Raw genomic sequence first — 21,472 nt, 5'->3', positions numbered from 1 at the left:
ATTTTATCCTAAACCAATGTGCAATTGCTGTGCGCCTTACTTCCTCTCGCTCGCTTACTTTGCTCCCCTTTTTTTTAGAGCTCCTCCCTGACGCAATCAATCAACGCGTCAAGGGTCTCCTGAAGAGCTTCCCCCGGCCCAGGGATCCACTGCCAGTGAAACTGTTGGAACCTGGCTCCGGATCCGGATCCCGTCCAGCAGCATTTGCTTTGTTCTCCTGCACCTTTCCCGCACACACAATCATACACACACACAGTACACCGCACGGACAGTAAATGCAAAGCAAAGGTGTTCGGCCCTCTCGTTACGTAGCCGCCAAGTGGGCCACAGGACAATGGTTCACAGTTCACACTGCGATGAAGCCCATCGGGTTGCCGGTGGCTCGAGTCGAGTCGAAGGGCAAGGGTTTCTGGCACCGGCGACCTGCATAATATTACGACAAATGCTCAAAACTTTTTCAATAAGCAACAACTTTTGCTTCTGCACCATATACATCGTAATATATAAGTACAGATGTGCCCAAAGCAATAGTGTTGATAATCAATAACTTTGTTGATAAATTAACTATTCAATTAAATTATTAGCACTTTGAACTACCCTGCAATGCCATCAAATATTAACCAAAGTATTAGATACTTTCCTTTATTATCAGCTTGGAAAACATATATTATAATCATAGGGCACTATACATTTTTATCCTTATATTAAAGGACGCAACAATTTGCATAGTTGGCCATGGCGAACGGAATTGAGTTTTGAAAAATTCATAGTCCATTCGGATGATGGTTTTCAAAGGGGGCCACATAAATAAATAATCTGTTAGCACGCTGTCTGTATGAATATGATGAATCTAATTTGCACACCATTTAGGCCAGCATTCGTGCGCACTCAGAATACAACAAAAAAAATGGTATGTATATATACTTGCACCGGAAATGGCGGCACAACTGCAGGGGTGTCAATCAAAATGGCGCCGACTGCCAGCGGATATACTATACTATATATAGACCCCTTCCCTGCTGTCCGTCTGTCAGTTTGTATCTTTGTCACACTCGAACTGTCGGCAGTGCAACTAAAATGATTTGTCAACGCTGAGCTGTGAAAAGCCGTTTTCTTTGTTCAAAACGTCCACTGCTGGTTATCCTTTCTAAAAAAAAATGTAAAAATGCGGAAAATTTTAGAAAATTGGTGTGCCAAATGAAAATTAAAAAGTTTCACCTAATTAGGTATTTCGTTAATGTAACATGAAATGAGAACTTTTGGAAAAGTTTTAAAGGTGGGAATAAAAAGCTTACCAAATTCCGACAACTATTTTAAAAGGCTTTTAAAAGTTAAAAATTGACTTTACCCTTTTACCTTTATCGTATTTTTTTAAAGCTACCTATCTGCCAGTTATTAAACTCATAAATCGAAAGCAATTTCGAGCTGCGCTGAAACAATGCCACATATTTATGCATGCCAACGCTGGCAATTAAGGGTATTTACCGGAATCTTATTTGCCTTAATTGTGGGAAAAGCGGAGCTTTAATCCACCGATGGGCTGTGATTTCGTTCGTCATCTGGCTGGTAATTGCAATTGATGGGCCATGGAATGGCCCTGGATGCGAATGACACTGGCTGCCATTTGCTGGCGATGGCGATGACGATGGCATTATTAAATTGAAGATGTTGATCATTTATAAGGCAGCACGTTTGCATATTTTATAATAAATGAAACGTGTGACAGCATGCTTAACTTTCGCAGCCAAGGAGCTGGGTCCTCCGTCCACCCGCTTTCCCCTTTTCCCAGTCGCATGTGGAAGCCCCATGTACATGGCAATGCATTTTCCTGGCCCACAGACACTCCCACCCATACAAGCGCATTATTTAAATGGAACATTGCAACAGGCACAGGCCATATAACCTTCGTATTCCAACTCAACTGGCGTGTGTCTGCATCGGTCTATATAATCGAGCGATGTGCTCGGTTGTCTCGCATTTTTGGAGGGTTAACATCACCGTTGACGTTGTTATTGTTTCGGGTATTCCTCGAATCCCAAAAGACTGGTGATATTTGGTCTCTTAATGATTTTAACGAAAAAGAGCCCCGGGGCAAAGCAGGGAAATTGTTTGTTTACCTTGGATCTTGGAGGAAGATATTGCATTTTAAATTTATTGCTATTCAAACTGTTTAGCTTGTTCTACAGTTAGATTTAAGGTAAATTAATATATATTAATATATATTGATACTTTCCAATAAATTGTTGTTTATACAGACAACACAGATAACATTTTCCTGTGCTCAAGGATAATATAGATTCTTGAAATACTTTACATATAATCCAGAACCTGGACTTGGATACCCACATGCTGCGGGATTAGGGTAATCTAGACCACTCGACATTTCCGCACCGAGACGAGAAGTGTCGGACATGACTGGATTGTAGTTTCACACACCCACGCACTCGACTCCATTTTCCCCAACCCAACATCCGCTTTTCCCCCCATTTCCTTTGATTAGGGTGCAGTGTCAAGTGAAGAGCGTCGGCGACCTGCAGATAGATACTCGGTCAATTTAGTCCGCGTTGCACATGGTCATTGGTTATGATACGACAGGGATACTATGTCATGGCAGAGGCGAACTCCACCAGACACTTTCCACACCCCTTTCCTGCTGTTTCCCCACTCAGCGGCAGGAAGATGAATGAAGTCATAAAAGGCATTGGCCTGTGTTAAAGGATACAATCCGCAGACGCACATACCGAAAACAAATAAAAAGGGACTCGAGTCGTAGCCGTATAATCAGAGCGAGTAGATCAAAGCGAATGCCGGCGGGCCGAGACCGAAACATCTGTCCACCAAAAGCAGGACACAAAAAAAAAGCACACAAAATCAGGCGACATCCATAACGATGTAAACGATGATAACGATAATGCCCATGATGACGGGCAGCCGTAATTAGGCCATAGCCTGTCGGCCAACTTGGTTTAAGCCAAGACCCAGACGAGCCTGCTACTAGCGAAACTTTAAAGCCAAGTTGATGATTCCACGAAAAGAAGTAACGTGGGATGAAGAAGTAACGAATCAGATGACTAAGAAACTCTTTGAAAATGCAGTTTACTATTATGGAACTTTTTTTTTATATTTTCTATATTTTTCATATTTATTTATTACCTCAAAAAAAAATCTAGATAAATTCATATTAATAATATTAATATCTTCTCAAAATAACTAAGTATTTTTCTCGAGTGTGAGCGTTGGGTAAAGTTTTAATCAGGCAATGAGATCCAGCGGACAGTGCTGTCTGTTAGCCAGGTTAAGACCCGAGGCCTTGGCGCCGTGACGAACTTTTTTAATGAGCAACGTTTTGCGGCTAATAAACATTTGCGTGCTGGCCGTTAGCAGTTGATGTTGCCATGACGCCATGTTTTTAATTGGCAGCCCAAGTCTGGTCATTTGCGTCCCTGGGGTACCGATGCTACACCATCCAAAAGGCAATTGAATATTTTATTAAATTGCCACGGACACAAACACACTCCTACACACACACACAGACACACACACAAGTGCCTATAGCAACGACAATGGCCACATTATATTGTGACAACAATTCATTATAAAATGGCGCCAAGGACAACGAAGGGCCATTGCCGAAAAAAGTTATGAAAAGCATTGCGACCCATTTGACATGACGCATCCGCCACGTTGGTCGCCAAACAAAAACAAAGTTTTTCGCCTGGCTTTTTACTTATTTACGTTAATATCTGCTTATATATATTACATACTCTTATTATGAAAGGTATTATTGGATTAACACGCCTCTAATCTAGCATTTTGACACATTGCATTTGAAATTTCTTGCGAATTAACTCCTGTGCCATTAAAAAACCATTTATATTAATTGAAAATTAAATATGTATGCACAACAATGATTTAATATTTACTTTTTTAAAACAATGTGCTTGATGCATTTCTTCCACGAGCATATGAATTGATTGGTTTTTTGTTTTAAATATTGAATGATTTTGTGTAATTAAGCCTCTCTTTAAAGAAATAACGTTTGAGCCTGTTTTTGCTTATACCCATTGCCATTTTTTATAAATAAACAAATTTCGATCATAATGATTTCTCTTTTTTAGAACATAAGCAGCCAGAACTTTCCCAACTTTTTTTTTGCTGAACCTGGTGACTGAAACAAGTTTTCGACATTCAAATTTACTTGGCGAAGTTTTAGGGTTTTTCCGTCTGCTTTTTCCTTTTTTTTTTGGGGCGCGCCATGGTAAGTAGAACTTTGTTGCGCCCTTTTATTTTATTTTGATTTTGCCGCCATGGCCGTTGTTTCTGTTGCTGTTATGATTATTATTGTTACTGTTAGCAGACAGCAAATCAACAAAATTATGATAAACAGCTGCAGGTATAAGGCCGTTAAACGAAAGCGACCCAAAAACGAAGGTCCTGAAAGCGAAGCAACAGGAAAGCAGCCAAAAGGACGAGGTCGGAAAAAAAGAATGACAGCACGGTTGGCCGCCTGTCCTTTCTGAAGATCCCGGGTCTTTAGTTAACTTTTTTTTTTTGTTTGGACCCTTAACTTCCGCGCAACACTCTCTCTCTTTTGGCCTGTCTGTGTTTTTGGCATTAAGGGACTTTTCGGTCTCATCTCCATCGAATACAATATAATCATTTCGTTTTTTCGTTAATATTTTTTTGGGCACCGGAATGGCAGCGAAATAAGATGGGAATATAAAGAATAAAATCAACTGAAATATTTGCACATGCTAACGGTGGCGCGTTAAAGCTTTTGATCTTTTCGTTTCGCTCCTCACTTGCTGACTGCGTTAATAACGCTGCCATGTGAGGATGAGAAGCAGCAGCAGGTACAGGAGCAGCCCACCATCGATGTGGGTGAAGCACTGCGGCGGAGTGCTGCCGGCTCCAAGGTGACAGCTATTCGCCAGACCAACCGACTGGCAACGGTAGCGCCTTTACAGATTTTCCATATTGCCAGGCAAATCGGGAAGGCGCCCTTCTCGCATCTCTCCTCCATCATTTTCCTCCCCTCGAAATCCCAGTGGCACATCAAATTTTCCAACGCTCCAGTTGAGCATTTTCGCAGAGGGCGAACGAATTTCAGGTGGCAGCCTCGCAAATATTTGCATATTTGATATTTATGTACCAACAACTTTATACATCATGTAGAGTTTCCATATCGATTTTGCCGCCATGCCACCGATGCCACATTTTTAGTTATATTTCGCTGGAGCACAGCGAGAAAACTGAACAGCGCTCTCGTATTTAATAAATATTTTTAAAGTGCTATACAAGGACATTTGTTGCATTAACAGCTGAAGATTTCATGGGGAACTAGCTCTTAAAAAATAATTCCCTGTTGTAATTGTAATTGCTCAAAATTGTAGCACTCAATTGACAAAATTCCGAAATGTTTTCTATGGAAGAGAGTTGTCACTTTGAGTTGCAAGAACCGCCAGTTGCCTCTAGTATATATATGTTTTTTTTTAGTGCTCCCACACACTTGTTGGCCATGTTTGCCCTACACTCGAAGCGAAAACAAAGGCGGGGGCGTTGGGTGGAGTAAGTGGTGCAAAGTATCCGCTGTCACCATGTTTGCAGAAACCATGACTGCAGAAACCAAAAAAGCGAGTATACGCAGTGTGCACAGCATTGTGGGTGGTTTTGTTTCTATTTATAACCAAAAGTTGCAGATGGCCAGCGCTAATGAATTCAATGGAAACCATTTTCTAATCGAATTGTGGAAAACAATATACATATACATATAGATATATATATATATTTGCTGGGGCGAAAAGACCGCGCTAAGAACTTGTCGTCGCAGAAATAAATTTTCAAAGCCCTTGGGCAAGTGTCAATTGTAGAATTGTGCACAAACAATTTATTACTGCTCCACGGTTTACACAAGTCAGCATGTTGCACAGCAAAGGATAAAGAATAAATAAAAGTATATTCTATTTATTTGCCATTAGAATGTCATGATAAATAGTCCTGCTCGAATTGTGTAAACAGACATTTACCTCAACTTTTGCCGCAGCTGCAGCACATTGCCTGTTGTGTCTGAAGTAAATACGTTTTGGCCAACTCAGAAATATTGATTCAACCACAAGCCATTGTCATCCCATCTATCTCTTTAAGTCTAAGGCCAATTGACATTTTGAATGTGGATCATTTATAATTGTAAGCCGAGGGGATTTGGTATATTTCCATGTGGCTTTAACTCAAATAAATCGTATTTCTTAACCCTATTCTACCAAATTAGACTATTTATATTTTATTACTTCTTTCATTTTTGTGTACTGCTACTTTTTCCTTTTACAATACAGTTGTTTAACAAAGGAAAACATTCTTTCACTGCACATCATGAATAATCCGATACAACCAATTCCATTTTTTGCGTGCACCCAAATGGAATCTCTAATTTTATTCTGTCAATCATTTTGGTTTTTTCCTTTTTTGAATGGCAGGGCACAGGGAATTTCAAGGACTTCAATTACAGAAATTTAAAAAGCCAATACATGAATGTATGGATATTGAAAGAATTAGTTCTTTATATGTGAACTATTGTACAAAATAGCAGCCGCGAGAAAATGTTATACTAATAAATTTAAATATTAAAAGACAGTTACAATCTAAAACTTTTCCGAAGAAATTTACTTTTTGCACATTGTTTCAAGGACTTTTTTTTGTACCACTTGCTTTACATTTATCGAAATAAGAGAAATTATAGAAAATTAATAAAGTCAACAGCCATTAAGATTTGTTTTTTTCATGATGCAATTTAAATTAAGTTTCACCTGCTCCTCAATTTTAATGCAAGATAGAAATAAAAAGCAAAGATTAAAAATGCCACCAGTGTCATCGAGCTGGTTTCATAGACATTTCCAATTATTTCGAGAATCCCACTCACTCTGCAAACACACCTGCAGCTCTTCGTTCCGAGAATTCTGTGGATGCACTTTCCCCCCGGATAACTTCGAATGGTTCAAAAACAGTAAATTTACACATGATTGCTGTTCGGATTTCATTTAAATTTCTATCCCAGCATTGTATTGCTGGCCTTTCACTGGATCAGCACGGAAGTAATGCACTCCATACTGCACTACATGTATGTGTGTGCAGTGCAAAATGATTTATAAAAAAAAAAATTGAAAATAAGTGAATGCAATGGAGCATCTTTTGCGCATGCAAATGTGCTGGGGATTCGAGAAGGGATTGGTCCTGAAAGAATTCTAAAAGGTACCCGTTCACCCACACTAATGCAAGCATAAAATATAGACTGCTAAAAAATAGGGTTTGCCAATGATTAAAATGAAATTTTTATAAAATAATTTATAAATAATTTAAAATAAATTTTTAACCAATCTAAAATCCATTACATTTCAGCAATTCACTCAATATTTTGTATAAATATCAATCTTTTCCAGTGCACACACACGCACTCCTTCGGAAATGTAAGCGTTGTACACATATTGAATCCATAAATAAATCCTTAAGCGAAAATTGTAAATGTCGGATTAAGTGTATCACAAGAACCCGCACACACACACACACACACGCATAAGTGCGGCAGTGTGAGTGCTGTGTAGGTGTGTGCCAGCGCATAAATAAATATGGAAGGAGAGCGAAAAGAGAGTTGGCGAACACTAAAAACTAAATGTCGAAAACAGTTTACTCGCCACTCCACTCCACTCCACTCCACCCAGCACCCACTTCCGTTTCCGCTTTCTCCAGCACCTGTCAAACGTGGTTAGATCGAAACAAAGTTAATTCCCTACAGCAGATTTATGGCGAGCAAACAACACACACCGATAATAATAATTACTCGAAACATTGTAATCCTCTTAGCGACGAGATTTACACGTTAAAGCAGAGCGTTCATTTTTGCCATGATAATAGATTGTCATAGCATGTACTTTTTTGGTTTTTTTCTTACTTACGAAACTTCGCCGAAAAAAAATGTGATTGCGAGGAAACCCAACCAGCTGGCAAATCGAAAACCGAAAGAACACCTTGCGTTCGACACGTGCACACGCTGCCAAGTCCCCAAGAAGACTGGAGCATTTTGTGGAGCCACTCAGCAGCGGAGTTCGGCGGCAGCACGAAGTTGGCTTTAATGACAACCCAAGCCCAAAAGTGTTGTGGGTTGAGTTGGGTATGCCATGCTAGCCAGAAAACTGAACAACGAACTGAACTGAACTGAACCGACAAGACTGTTGCGCGCAGGGGAAATGGAATGGCAGATGTCTCCGTTGCGGCAAAGGGGAAAAAATTCCCCGGCATGTTCTAAAGCCCGAGCAACAGTTTGTTGGCGGCCATATCAGGGTCATTCTTCAACCAGTCGCGTATCAATGGCCAAAAATATTTACATACGCCGCCGTTGGACGCATCGAACTGAAAAGCAGCTCTTGCCACTTTGTCAATGTCAAATGTTCAGCTGGATGGTGGATGGCGGGTTTTGGCTGGTATTCCTCTCTTCGTTTTTTTTTTTTCTTTCAGCTGCCTTTGTTTTTGTCATGGCCGGTGGGGCGAGTGGGCCGAGTGAACTGAGGAAGGCAACTAGTGGTTCTCATATTTCCACAGTAACAAATTTGTTTACGCTTAATTGGTCTACGCTTACATCGGATCAGGAGCACATGGTCACCAGCAAAAGTTCCCAGTCCCAACCACCCACACTTTTTGATGTGGACAGCACAAAGTTGCGCATTGTTTGGAAATTGACTTGTCGCTGCCCCAAAAAGTATGCTACGCTTTTGTCACTGCAAAATCTGTGGAATTTCCGAGTACAGTTGATATTGTGCAACTCGCATTTCGCAAACGGGAATTTAAAAAATTATATGGATATCTTGATGCACAAAATTTTTTTTACAGTTTTGCTTAATGAATTATTGTAAATATAGTAAGGAAGTATTTGTTAAGCTATCAAAATAATGTTAAATACATACTTGATTAATATATTTTCGTATTTTCGTGAGTAGTACTTGCCTTAAATGCATTTATTACCCAAAGCGGTTGGTTTTTCTCTCATATATCATATATATGTCTATGACTATATATGAATAGTAAGTTCATCTATGCATAAAGTGTTTGATTTTATTTGCAATGGATAAACTGATTAATGTTCTTGCCTTGAATATCTGTCTAACGAGATGCCCCATCGATTGTCAGGCCCCATTGTTCAGTTGATATGATATATATTTGCATGATTTACTTGCGCCACTTCCATTAGGAATCCTGTCGAGACCGGGATCAGGTTGTAAAAATGGTCCACGGAGATTTGTGGAGCACATGCGAATGTCATATTCGGCCATGTTCATGGGTTTGAGTGCGTGTGTGTGTGTGTGTGTGTGTCTGGGTTGTAAATCAGGATGGGAAAAGCAGACAATGGCCAAGGCCATTTGGCATTCACTAAACAGCACAAAGGTGAGCATCTCGACGGTGTCATAAAAAACAGTTTACACATGGGTTCTGGCCCATTTCGCAGGCAATTTTTATAAGGCCACTGACGGCAATTCATTGAGCGCAACATAAAATCCATATATGTGCGTACGTACGTATGTATGTATGTGTAAAGCGAAGGTGAGGTAGCAGAAAGTCAATTAATCTAATTGCAGGAGGACACTTGTGCACACGAGGACATCCTACTCCTCCACCATCCAACCATCCAGTTGGCCAAAAGCAAAGGTCAAGCGAATCCAATTCGATGCAATTAAATTAAATCTCTAAATGTGAGCTAATGAGCACCACCACTTCAGCTGCGGTCAAAAGGATCCGGGGCTGTGGGGGTGCTAATTAAAAGCGCAGTCCGCCTGATTGATCATCTGCTGCAGTTCCATCCATATGTGTATCCATACACCCAATCTATATGCCCCAATCGGTGGCTAATCAAGGGGATTTCATTATCACGGCTCACACTTCAAATCGAGACCAAATTATTTATAGCAAATGCTCAGTGTAATGGCAACCGGAAGGTAGCAACAGGAAATGAAGATGGCAGACGACAGCGCAACTCCTAACAAGCTCACACATACACACACACGCACAAGCACGCACTAACACTAGCATACTCGACCCCCAAGACGATATTCCCCCTGTGTGTGTGTGAACGCGCTTCCCTTTCCGCTTCTGTATTGGTGTGTGCTTAAGGATTTCTCGCATCAAGGCGAACTGTTGCGTTTTTTATACCCTAATAGATCCAGGACTTTTGATTCGTTTGCCAGGGCAGAAAGCTTTTACGCAGTCATCGCAGATTAAATAAAGTATATTTTATACACCTAGGAAATCGACAAATGAGAGTGATGAAAATCGCATAAAAATAAACTAGGCTTTAATACAAAGTTGTGAAATAAAGTGGCAGCTTTAAGACAAGTACTTTGTTCATTTTTGTGTTCCTTAAATATAAATTATAAGAAAACGTTATGCTTGATCTGAAAAACTGTATATCAAGGCATATATTTCAAAATTAAGAGCTCATAAGAAACTAATAATTAACTATGTATGTTATACGTCGTACAGTCTTGAATATAAAAAACTACAAAACTGTTCAAATAATATTAACAATGCAGAAAATTTAATATTACTTGACTCTTTCAAGTCAAAAGATAGCAATTAAACACCGCATTTTTGGGCAGATCAATCCCTTTGTAAGCTGCAGCTGCCCAGTAAACAAATATGCTTTCCCCAAGTGATGTCGACCAACCATTTTTAACCCAAAAAAAGGGAAATACTTTTCAGGGTTATGGGCCGACAGATTCGGTTCCAGTAGTTGGTCCTGCTGCAGCCAGTCCAGGTTTGGTGTTGGCCCATCCTCCCCGCCCATAGACAAACTCATTACGAAAAATGAGCGTCCTGCGGCGCTCAAACAAAGCAAGGACCAAACCTGTAAACGGCCCCCCGGCCAGCTAAAGTGTATGTGTGTGTGTGTGTGTGGTGTCCTGTGTGCCCTGCTTGTTGCTTGTTTATGCCAAAAATCATACACACCGCCCACATATCGATTTTGTTTGATGTTTAGGCTGGGCGCCGGGAATATACGGATATGCGAAGTGGATAGTCCTGGCTTTCAGGACCCTCGGGCATCCACAAAGCAGCAAAAACAAAGGCATACACACCTCATCATTATTTCCGTTTGTGTACTCGTTTCCGTGCCTACATTACGACGACGCGTCGCGTATTTTAAATATTTAAAGACCATAAATGCCGTAAACCTTTGGGCCGCCATCGCCAAATTTTAGAGGGTGCCGCCGGAAGTGGAATTCGTTGGTAGCCAAAAATTTCATGCGAAACGGAATTAGTAGATAATGATACAGTAGGAATTTGAATTTTCGGTTTCCTGTTTGTTTTTTTTTTTTGGGAAATTAATGTTTACTGGAAAAATGCAAATCGCATCGTTAAAGGTGTGTTCAGGTATATATATATTAATATATTTAAATTCAAGGGTATATATGTACTTAAAATATAAAGGAAAAGCTTTATAGTCAGTTAAGTCATGTCTAAAACTGAATTATAAATATATAAAAAATATTTCCCAAAACTTCAGAGTGGAATATATTACTTTTTAATGAGTAAACCACTCAACTAAAAGTTCTTTGTAATTAAATTACGACCAATAACTCTTCAAACGTGTTTAATAACCACTTTTCAGTCAGTTACCGACTTAAAGTCTGCACTCAGTTATGCTTGAAGTCTTTAAGCCATTCGTTTAATGACTTCGATAATTTGGCCAACAGACCTTACACCCTGTTTTTTCCAGGCATTTCGAAAGCTTTCGCTTTAAGCCAGTGTTTTGATACAGTTTTTTACGAGCTGTTTGCTCGTTTTTTATGCCGAAACAATTGAGTTTGTTTGCTTTGCAGAGGGTAAATCGGGTTCGCTCGCTGTTGCGCTTGACCCGCTTATTGGGACTGTTGGCCAGGTCCTGATTGTTGGCCTTTGTGCTCCTGGGCAAATGGCATCCGCGGCCAGTTAATTAGCTGCCAGGGATCGTCCCTCCCGCGGGACTTCATCAGGCGACAGGCTCGGCGCAAAAAAACGGGGCAGATTCTTCAAATTACTTTTGAAAAAGGACAAAGGAAGGGAATAACCTTCAGTTTTCAGTTTTATCGTCAGCAACTCACTTTTAGAAAAATATTAGAATTTTATACTTAATTCATTATGAAAAAAGCAATCAAAAAACGTCGTAACATTAAAAACTTAAAAAATAAAATGTTCATAACTTCAAATGGTACTCTTAAGTACCAATTTATCTTTTTTATTTATTAATTTATAATTTATATTTATTTATAATTTTCCCATATTTATTGATAGTTTCCATTGTTAAATAAATAAATAAATAGTTGCTTAGCTACATGTTGAACCAAATCGAATAAACCGATGATGCATCCGAATTGTTTTTCGGTGCACTCATGCAGGACTGGCTTTGTGTCTGCTCACTTTTATTTCAAACGGCAATTGCATTGTGCCATTCCCAATCCGCTTATGGCCAATGCCACGCCCCCTGGACGACCACCTATACAGCCCATACCGCCCACGGGAGCAAACAATGCACTCAGCAGCAAACAAGAGCAACAGCAAGCGTCCCATTTGCCCTGGTAAGTGCTATGCGTATGATAAAAGCTTGTGTCATATTTTCATTTTTCACCCACTTTTCCCTCGCTGCATTTGCTGTGGCGGATTTGGCATCTGGGAAGGAGTTCTCCAGCCAGCCAGGCAGCCAGCATGGCTCGCTTAATGCCAAGCACTCGACGACGCTAACCCAACCGGTGCTTACTTATAAAAACCAAAGTACTTTCATTAGCTTACCGCCAACGGACCTTCTCGCCAGCAAGGTCGGCATCAGATCCAGTTTACTTCGCCCACCGTGGAGCACTGTGCGTCCACCAGCCGACTCCATACACCAACTCAGTTAGCTCAACATCCTGGTTGGGGTAAAGCTCCGGGAAAATCCGCAATGAAATCGGTCTAAAACGGGGAAAGTTTCCCCTTGCTAAAAGCTCTCGAAATGGAAATTCGGCCTTGGCATAGGAATTGACGCAGCATTCACCTTGTGTAATGAACTCAAATATTATTTAAAACTAATTAGTTGCAACACACACGGCATTGACATTGATGTGCTTGTGGATGGTTTCTATTAAACTAATTACTTTGCTCTTTATTCATACATATATATATATAATTTGTTTGCCTGTTCGTTGGAGTTTTTGTTATGCTTTATACAGTTTGCAATATTTTGCATTTTTACAAATTTATATTCGCTGGTAAATATAAACAGAAAATTGCTCTGGGGATAGTTACAATATAACTAGATGATCGTTTCGATAATTCTTTGTTTTCCCGGGTTAGATCTTGTCTTTTTCCTAAACGCTACGAGTATTGGTTGTCCACTTGAAGTTTAATACTTGGACAGAGCTTCTTCGCTTGTTTTGCTGTTTGATAAACTTTGAACTTAGTCGCTAAACACATTGTATGCCAAAACAATTGCGTTCGAGTTAACAATTCAAGTCAAAAGTGAACCGAGTGGGTACTTAGCTTAGGTATACACTTAATTCGTACTAAGGCATGTTATATATGTTGGGCTCGAAACAACAACATCAACTGTTGTGTAATTCATAATATCGCAAGTGTTTTATACAAAGTCATTTTAGTTCAAATAAATAAAGAGGCAGCAGAAGCTTAATTAATGCGAACAGTAACATTAAAGTAACGTAACGTAAACGTAAAGCCAACTGAACAGTATCCCGCCCTAGGTGATTGGGTTTCGGATTTGGGTTTGTGGATCACGCTGAGCTGCAGAATCCTCACTACTCGGCATCCAGCGAGAGGCAAGGCAGTCCGGCCAGCGCCGGATGTGTGGATTGCTGGGAGGAGCGATGTCGCTGCGGCATGGGCTGGCCATTCTCGCGGTACGTCTTCAGTTTCGTCTCCATCGCCTAGAAAGATACACAAAACGAGGGCGGATTAAGCAACAGTAAGTGAAATATATGAAAAATTAACTATAGAAGCATTTAGGCACATCATATAATAAATAAATTAATGAATATTTCATTTTTTAATGGTTTGAGCAGTGCAGAGTTTAGTCAGCAATCCAAGTCATCATGAGTACTCTAAAGTACCTTTCCTAAACTGGGCTTTTGAAACTAGCGTAGCATATAACGAACAAAAACAAAGAACATAAAATAAGGTACAAATAAGTTTTGTATTTATTAACCAATGCAATTAATAAATGCAAGCGGAGGGCAACTAAAATTAGTCTTATATTTTCGAGCGCATTGTCAGAGCGGCAGGCTGGCGTCCGGCGAATTTCGCATGCGCTCGGCGAATCGCCTGAAAATGTTTGAGCCCGCACCGAGGCTTCCGGCGGAGCTGCAATCGCTGACGGGCGTGGACTGGGCGCTACTCGTGGCCACTGAGCTGCTGCTGCCGCCAAAGGCGCGGCGAAAGAGACTTGACTCGCTGGCCGATGGCGGCGGCGGCTGCACACTTGCAGGGCGCTCGCAAATGCAGCGAAACTTTTCGCATTCGGGACATAGCAGTGCCTTGTCCCACTAAAAACATAGGGAAAAACACATAAGCTGATGGTGGGAGTGAAGGGTTCAAGGAACATATGTACATGCGAGACAATGGATGAGGTAGGATGGCATGCTGGACTTATAGTTTGTGGAGGGACTTACGTTTAGTTTTCTTAACATGTCGGCCACAATGTTGAGCGCCGTTGTGCGGGAGCTGGGGTTCATGGAATTGCCATTGATTTGGTTCTCGGGATCTGCAAGAGGAAGCACACATACACAGCATGTTAGTCGAGAGGTTAGTTGGTCAACTACTAGCTACAGACGCAAACACAAAACGTACAAAAAAATCGCCTACAAGAAATGTTGCAAACTCTTTCGTCACATTTGGGCTCTTAATTTTAATAATTTACAATACAATTACAAATTATGAGGAACTTAAGCGGGCTACATTTGTTTGGTAAACAAGTAAAAAAGAAACAAATGGAAAAACAATGCTAAATGCATGGCTTGAACGTTTGGCGATTCGACTTGGACAGTTTTAGCACGCGTCTGGTTTTCTTTAGGGAACTCAATATCTTACTCTTAAGCGAATGCTGCTGGTTATATTCGTTTCTATTAACTAAACTGCCATTGAGGGCGCTGACGCTGACGCTGGTGGCTCTTGTGGCGACAGCATTGTCGTGTTTTACCAATTCGCCATTGGCCACAATACCATTTGGCAGCGAGGCGGACGAGTTCATCGAGCTGTTGACCGTATTTGTGTCGTTTGCCGTGGGAATGCTCGTTCCATTGACCACTGGGGTAAAGCGTGACTTGACGTTCAGCTCTTGCTTGAGATCTGCAATAGATTTGATGAATTAGTTTTGAGTTTGTACTGAACGTCTGGTCTTGAATCATCCACCTCTCGTCTCATCCATTAATCGCTGTAGTTTCTCCTGCAGCAAACCCTTTTCATCCACTTCCAGCTCCAGGAGGGCGTTCTTCTCGTAGGCCTGATCCAGCATCTTCTCGAAATTTTCTATGCTTTCGTTAAGTATACGATGGGCACGCTCCAAATCGTCGTTTTTCTGCTCCAGCTGCCGCAGGTACACCTTCATGGTGTCACGATCCTTCTTCACCGTTTCTAGCTGCTTCTCCATGTTTGACATATCGATGCCATGCGATTCCAACTTGAGCTGAGGATGGAATAGTGGTAAAGAATGATCTTGTGAGGAGCTCAAAGCCACATTTACGCAAACTGAGTTTAGGAATTAAGCTCAGTTTGTGTAAATCGGGCTTAGCTTGTACCAACCTTTAGAGACTCGTTTTCCCGCTCAAACATTGTAAGTTTGGCTGTGAGATCTTTGATTATACTCTGCTTCTGATCCAGAGTGGCGTCCATTTCTATTTCCATTTCGCGGGACTGCTCCACGAACTCGTCGTACTCCTGTTTCACGTCTGTCCACCTTAAAATGGAAGGTAAAACTATGCTATATGGCTGATTTCAAAGACTGTAAGAGGGATTTGGGCACTTACTCTTTGTGGTACTGCTTAGATCGTTCCTTCCAATATCTGCACTCATCTTCCACACTATTAAACATCGGTGGCGACTCCATTTCTGCAAATTTTCCTTAGCTGCTGACTCCCTTTTGCGGTTTTTGTGTACTAATCGGTGGTCAAAATTGTTTTGAAATTTCGTTCGTTCGAAGTTATTTAACTTTTAATTTCTACACAATACTAGGTACTACGGTTGGTCTATTCCTGCATAGGTAATTATTCGTGTTTTTTAGCTGCTTTATTTTTAATTGCTGTGATTAAAATGCCAAAACACAGTTGTTGTTCAAGTCGAAGTTTTGCTTTTTTGTTGTTTTGTGTGTTGGGGGTGGTGAATAGACTAGAAGTCGGTGGAGAAAAGTGAAAAATCAATTAGGAACAGGTGTTTGCCCTGATTTTTGTAGTTGCTGTTGCTACTGATGCCCTAAATGGGTAGTCCGTTTTGTCCATATCAAATGTAAATAAAATCAAATTGAACTAAACTCATTTTTGTGACGCAGCTGCTGCGGCAACAACAACGAAAACAACGAGGATGATGGTGATGAGCAGCAGCAGCAACAACAACAACAAATAGCTACGACGAAGTTTCCCATACAACAACGCATTGCATGGAAATGAAATCATCGGTGATTTTCTCGTGGAATTCCAGTGTTTATACCTAGAATTTTATGCTGCACGAACGCCCACATATTCTACTTACACTTTGCACTTAATTTTGCTACGTTTTGTTTGTTTTATTTACATAAAATCAGTGTAAATAGTTATGCTCGTAAAAATTTACCACTACTCCAAAAACGCACTAGCCAACCCTGGCTTGGGTTGCCAGTGTTGGCTAATAGCTGGGCATTTGGTTTTACCAGCCCTGGTCAACAGTTGATATTTGAAATTTAATCAACATATATAGTTTTACTCGGCTTCTTTTTGCGCTTACGTAGTTTTCTTATATATTCTAAATCATATTTCTCTAATGGACGAGCTGTAAACGTTATCGATTTGTTGGCCGGCTCATCGTTGCTGGTATCGTTTGAAATATGAAACTCAGAATCGGAACTGTCTTCAATTATTTGAGCTGAGCTTAATGTTAAATCACGAGTGGTGCTGGGAGTTTGTGCCAGTGCTGCAGTATTTTCGCCAACTACGCGCATGGGCAGCGCATGATAATGATATGATACATTTCGACAGGATTTACGACGTAGTTTGTGTTTTCTGCTAGTTTCAAAGTCACTGGAGCTTGTGGACGTGTAATTGTCGCCACTGTTTGAATCTTCCCCGCTGCCAGAATCCTTACTGTCAATTTTATTGGAGTTTTTTGTGATTTTAGACATTTTTGATATGAGCCGCGGCGGAATTGTTTTGGTTCCAAAAATGAACAATTTTTTCGCTGAACTGGTTCTAGTTCTTTACCATCGATGTGGCAACTCCATGGCAGGGCCGCAACTGAAACATCTCAAACGGGACATCGTTGCCAGACAGCCAGTCAGCGTGTGGCCAGATCGCATCGACGGCAGTGCATTTTCAACAAAAATAAGGTAAAATATAGCACAAATATGGCCAGCAATTGTTAAACAATTAACGCAATTGCCAGAATTATAACCAAATGTCAACTGTGTGAGTGCGGCAATCGAGCTCGCGTGGGCGTTGCACATGCAGCAGCATCGAATTGATTAATTGCGGCGCATGCCGAAAAGGGAAAAAAGGGAGGATGTGTTTCAATCAACGCGAGTGAAAACCGCGACGAACGAAGAAAAAAAAAACCAAAACTACTGCGGCAATCGTGAACAAAGAACTCGTTGCGTCCGAAATTATGTGGCACAGCAACTAAACTATTGGATTTCCCAATCATTTTCCAGTTGAAATCAACGCGTTGCAGCAGCCCCCGCAGCAACAGCAACAACAAAACAAAGGCAACTGGAAGTGCAGCCTAACGGGAAACGCTCCAGCATATAGAGATTATAATCCATTTATCGGAAGATAGTCCACAATGGCGGATCCAGAGCGACAGAGCCTGATCAACAAGGACGACGGCAATGGCTACAATTCCGTGGACGCCGTGGACGAGGGTGCCGATAATCCCGGCAGCAACTCATCGGTGGCCACAAACGAGGACGGTGCGTATCGTTATTGTAAAGCCGGCCATTCAACCCGCATCCAATCAGCCGGGCGGGCGGCCCATTGGAAGCCCAACAAGTGTGCGGGCGCTCCACTTATCCGCATCCAACGCCGTGATTCCGAGTTGTCTGCTCGCCGTCTCATTTGGCATTTTCACACTTCACCCAACTGAGTCATAAATGCGTGGGGTGTGGTGCGGGGGGAGCGATGGGACTGCACAGTAAGAAAAACTGATAGGATATGTGCTGCCCAAATGTCATCCTAAATTATATGCCATTTTTACAGATCAATATGTTACAACTGCTTCCAATTGATCTTAAAATTATACAAATTTAAGTTGATCCCAGATCCCATTTTTATAGAGCTTGATTTTTTTTCTCAGTTTTAACCAAAAATTTGCAACCTAATATATAATTCTCTTATTGGCCTAATTATCAAATGGGCCACGTACACCCCGAAAAAATATGTAATTTTATCACGAACTCCTATTTTTCACTATGTGAAGAGCTGCCAAAAATGTGAAGATCGATTGTAGTTAGTTACTCCACGCCGGTATCGGCCAAATTTTCGCACCGCCTTTGTTATTGTTTATGCTAGGAGGACGCTCGTAATCAGCACAAAAAGCGTTCCCCACAGCTGTTTAATCAGCATCGATTCGGAGGTGTTGGTACAGTGGTGGTTAAGCGGGGGCAGCCAAGTCCATGAGTCATCATGTCATTCGCTGCCTTATCGCAGTACAGGGCGAAAATGAAGGCATTGAGTGTCTGCGATGAGCAGTGGTTCCATTGTTTACCAAGGAACCTGATCTTCAGCTCGGAAAAAGCTATCATTAATATACTCTATAAGAGTTTAGTTACAAGGGCTTCACGACTTTCCATGTTCCCAATTAATTTGTAAAGTCATGTGATTTGAAACGGTGATAGAAACAAGATATAATGAAGAAATATCTTTAAATGATCTGCATAGGTTTTCATTCTGTATTCTGTATATCATTTAGGCAAAGTAATATGACTTTATTTGCAATTAATCGACTTTTTATTAAACAATCTTCCTGGAGAGTGTGTGTCATGTCACTCTTTGTCTTTTCCACACGCCTTGATTTCATTTAAAAACGTCTTACACAAAGTTCGAACTTGTTTTGATCGAGAGACGAGAACCACAACTGCGGTCTAGCTGCACTAGTTTAATGCTGGGACAGGAGAGCTGCATTCACAAAGCCAAAACATTGACCCATTTGGTTTATCGCAGCTTCCCAGAGCCACACAATGCACACTATCAGAAAATGCAGTTCTCACTCCCTCCATGAGCCAATCTCCGCCAGATGAGCAGTGTGGTTGAGGGAACTCTGCTGGCGAGATGTATTTATTCTACACCAAAGGTCTCGCCTTTGAAGGGCATGGGTCTACACCATATTATAAGTAGTTAATAATACTTTGCAATGGTATTTTAGGCAATGGAGCACCGACGGCAGTGCCTTGCATTGGACCCGATGAGCTGCCGCCGCCGTATCAGCAGAGCACCAACACCGGAGGCGTGCCGATGGTCACCTGTCGGGTATGTCAACACATGATTGACATCACCACGAAGCGGGAGCAGCACGTGGTCAAGTGCACCCACTGCAATGAGGCTACTGTGAGTAATTCTAAACACATTCTTTGAATCCGATTGTAACTTAATACGCTTTTGGCTATCAACAGCCCATTCGGAACGCTCCAGCCGGCAAGAAGTATGTTCGCTGCCCATGCAACTGTTTGTTAATCTGCAAGAGCTCGTCGCAGCGAATCGCTTGTCCAAGGCCCAATTGCAAGAGGATCATCAACCTGGCCCCAAGTCCCGTCACCCCGCCCGTGCCAACCATGCCGGGCATGTGCCGCGTCACTTGTGGCCACTGTTCGGACACGTTTTTGGTGAGTTATTAATCCAAATCACAGCAGCAGGAGTCTTGTAGCGCTTGCTCTTACAGTTCAACACGTATCACAACGCCTTGGCCCGGTGTCCACACTGCAGGAAGGTCTCATCGGTGGGCTCGCGCTTTGCCAACAGCCGCGCTGTGATGTTCGCCATTGTGGCGCTGGTGTTCCTCATCACAGGCATCGGTGTAACCATCGGCACATACTCGATTGCTTCGGTAAGTCAACTCAATTTAAATTAAGCTGAAGCATGTGATTTTCTAAACTCTTATGTGTTTCCTCCTGCATTTTTCCAGGATCACGGTGGCATGTACTTCCTCTACGTGGCGCTGTTCGTAATTTCGGGTTGCATGCTGGCCCGGTCCGCCTACTATTTCCGCCTTAAAGTGAGCGCCATCGATGGGCCAATGTAAAGCTAAAGCACGGGGCCAGTAGCAAGGAAGGAAGTGCATTGTTTTATTTTTATATATATATATTATTCATATATATCATTCCTTTTGATATTAAATTTAAAACTAAACACAAGCAGCCAATTTGCAGACGGAACATATGAACATTTCTCCAGCAATTCAGCTACATACAAAAATTCTTCGTTTCGAGCAAAACTAATAGCAAACCTAGCTAAATTTACGAAAGGAGGTCTCCCCGTTGAAAAGCATAATTAGGATATTAAGGCCGTAACTAACTAAACACTATACTAAAAGCGAATATTTCAAGGGTCGCCGTGCAGCTACCATTCAAGTGCTAAAAGTAAAAAGAGAAACCCCCCGATCTGTGTTGGCAGTCATTAGTTATTAGACCAGCGACCGATCAATCCACAGTGCATCTCATTTTTAGAATCGTCAGGATCCATTTTAAAGATTGTACAGTTTCGTTGTTTAAGTGTCCGATTTGTTATCCGTTCGTGCCTGTCCTGCAAGATATTTCGGTATTCGGTATACATTACGTATTCGTTTTGATACGCTTTTCAGTTTTGTGTTGCCTAGAATTTAACCAATGCACTTTTTCTCAGTTCGCGCCAAAGCGGAGGAAAGCGTTTTGTTGCTTGGCGTTAGAAACAATTTGAAGGGTATGCTAATAGTGCTAATGAAGGTACATACATACGCGCATATACAATACCATACATACATAATTATAATGAAAATAAACAAAGCAACACTTCTTGAACAACAGAGAACAAGCAACGCTCATGCAGATATAAAGAAAATCAATTTAGACAGCAACTGCTAAACTGCGAAATTGCATATATATATATGATTAAAAGGAACGGTTTACTTTTGAAATATATATATATATATACAACAACATTTATATTTAGTACATTATAAATTAGCATACATACACTGTAAATAAAAAGAAATAAAACCACAAGCACCATCGACTTTTCGGCAACAAAGTAGAAAGTAGAGT

The 21,472-nt window shown here is 41.1% G+C and overlaps 3 protein-coding genes across 5 annotated transcripts; 1 reads left to right on the top strand and 2 right to left on the bottom strand.

Annotated features, from left to right (window-relative positions):
- Positions 1 to 13,126: 13,126 nt before the first annotated feature.
- Positions 13,127 to 16,167, bottom strand: LOC6737509 (nuclear distribution protein nudE homolog). Of its 2 annotated transcripts, none has more exons than XM_016171256.3 (6): positions 16,026 to 16,167; positions 15,802 to 15,955; positions 15,412 to 15,685; positions 15,091 to 15,348; positions 14,673 to 14,764; positions 13,127 to 13,931 (listed from the first exon to the last, which is right to left on the bottom strand). In XM_016171256.3, the coding sequence occupies exons 1-6, from the start codon at positions 16,103 to 16,105 to the stop codon at positions 13,803 to 13,805; spliced, it is 987 nt and encodes a 328-aa protein (XP_016031304.1). In that variant the 5' UTR covers positions 16,106 to 16,167; the 3' UTR covers positions 13,127 to 13,802. The 2 variants fall into 2 exon arrangements, with proteins under 2 accessions (XP_016031304.1, XP_016031305.1); XM_016171257.3 differs by lacking the exon at positions 13,127 to 13,931 and adding an exon at positions 14,179 to 14,546.
- A 585-nt stretch (positions 16,168 to 16,752) lies between these two features.
- LOC120284707 lies at positions 16,753 to 17,471 on the bottom strand. The gene has a single exon (XM_039293115.2). It carries the CDS (start codon positions 17,366 to 17,368, stop codon positions 16,931 to 16,933), a length of 438 nt encoding a protein of 145 aa, XP_039149049.1. The 5' UTR covers positions 17,369 to 17,471; the 3' UTR covers positions 16,753 to 16,930.
- Positions 17,470 to 21,433, top strand: LOC6737508 (type 1 phosphatidylinositol 4,5-bisphosphate 4-phosphatase). Of its 2 annotated transcripts, XM_016169814.3 has the most exons (6): positions 17,470 to 17,572; positions 17,894 to 18,151; positions 19,603 to 19,784; positions 19,850 to 20,059; positions 20,116 to 20,280; positions 20,359 to 21,433. In XM_016169814.3, the coding sequence occupies exons 2-6, from the start codon at positions 18,025 to 18,027 to the stop codon at positions 20,473 to 20,475; spliced, it is 801 nt and encodes a 266-aa protein (XP_016031301.1). In that variant the 5' UTR covers positions 17,470 to 17,572; positions 17,894 to 18,024; the 3' UTR covers positions 20,476 to 21,433. The 2 variants fall into 2 exon arrangements, with proteins under 2 accessions (XP_016031301.1, XP_039149048.1); XM_039293114.2 differs by lacking the exons at positions 17,470 to 17,572; positions 17,894 to 18,151 and adding an exon at positions 19,494 to 19,530.
- Positions 21,434 to 21,472: the final 39 nt, after the last annotated feature.

Source organism: Drosophila simulans, chromosome 3L (assembly GCF_016746395.2).
Source record: "Drosophila simulans strain w501 chromosome 3L, Prin_Dsim_3.1, whole genome shotgun sequence".
Classification (NCBI taxonomy): domain Eukaryota; kingdom Metazoa; phylum Arthropoda; class Insecta; order Diptera; family Drosophilidae; genus Drosophila; species Drosophila simulans.
The sequence above is the reverse complement of the archived record's forward strand: the minus strand, read 5'-3'. Positions and strand labels throughout refer to the sequence as shown.

Coding starts and splice junctions, on each gene's coding strand:
- LOC6737509 (XM_016171257.3), bottom strand. CDS start 16,105: ATGGAGTCGCCACCGATGTTTAATAGTGTGGAAGATGAGTGCAGATAT. Junction 15,686..15,801: donor GGGAAAACGAGTCTCTAAAG/GTTGGTACAAGC, acceptor TTCCATCCTCAG/CTCAAGTTGGAATCGCATGG. Junction 14,547..14,672: donor ACATGTTAAGAAAACTAAAC/GTAAGTCCCTCC, acceptor CTATGTTTTTAG/TGGGACAAGGCACTGCTATG.
- LOC120284707 (XM_039293115.2), bottom strand. CDS start 17,368: ATGTCTAAAATCACAAAAAACTCCAATAAAATTGACAGTAAGGATTCT.
- LOC6737508 (XM_016169814.3), top strand. CDS start 18,025: ATGGCGGATCCAGAGCGACAGAGCCTGATCAACAAGGACGACGGCAAT. Junction 19,785..19,849: donor CCCACTGCAATGAGGCTACT/GTGAGTAATTCT, acceptor GGCTATCAACAG/CCCATTCGGAACGCTCCAGC. Junction 20,060..20,115: donor ACTGTTCGGACACGTTTTTG/GTGAGTTATTAA, acceptor TTGCTCTTACAG/TTCAACACGTATCACAACGC.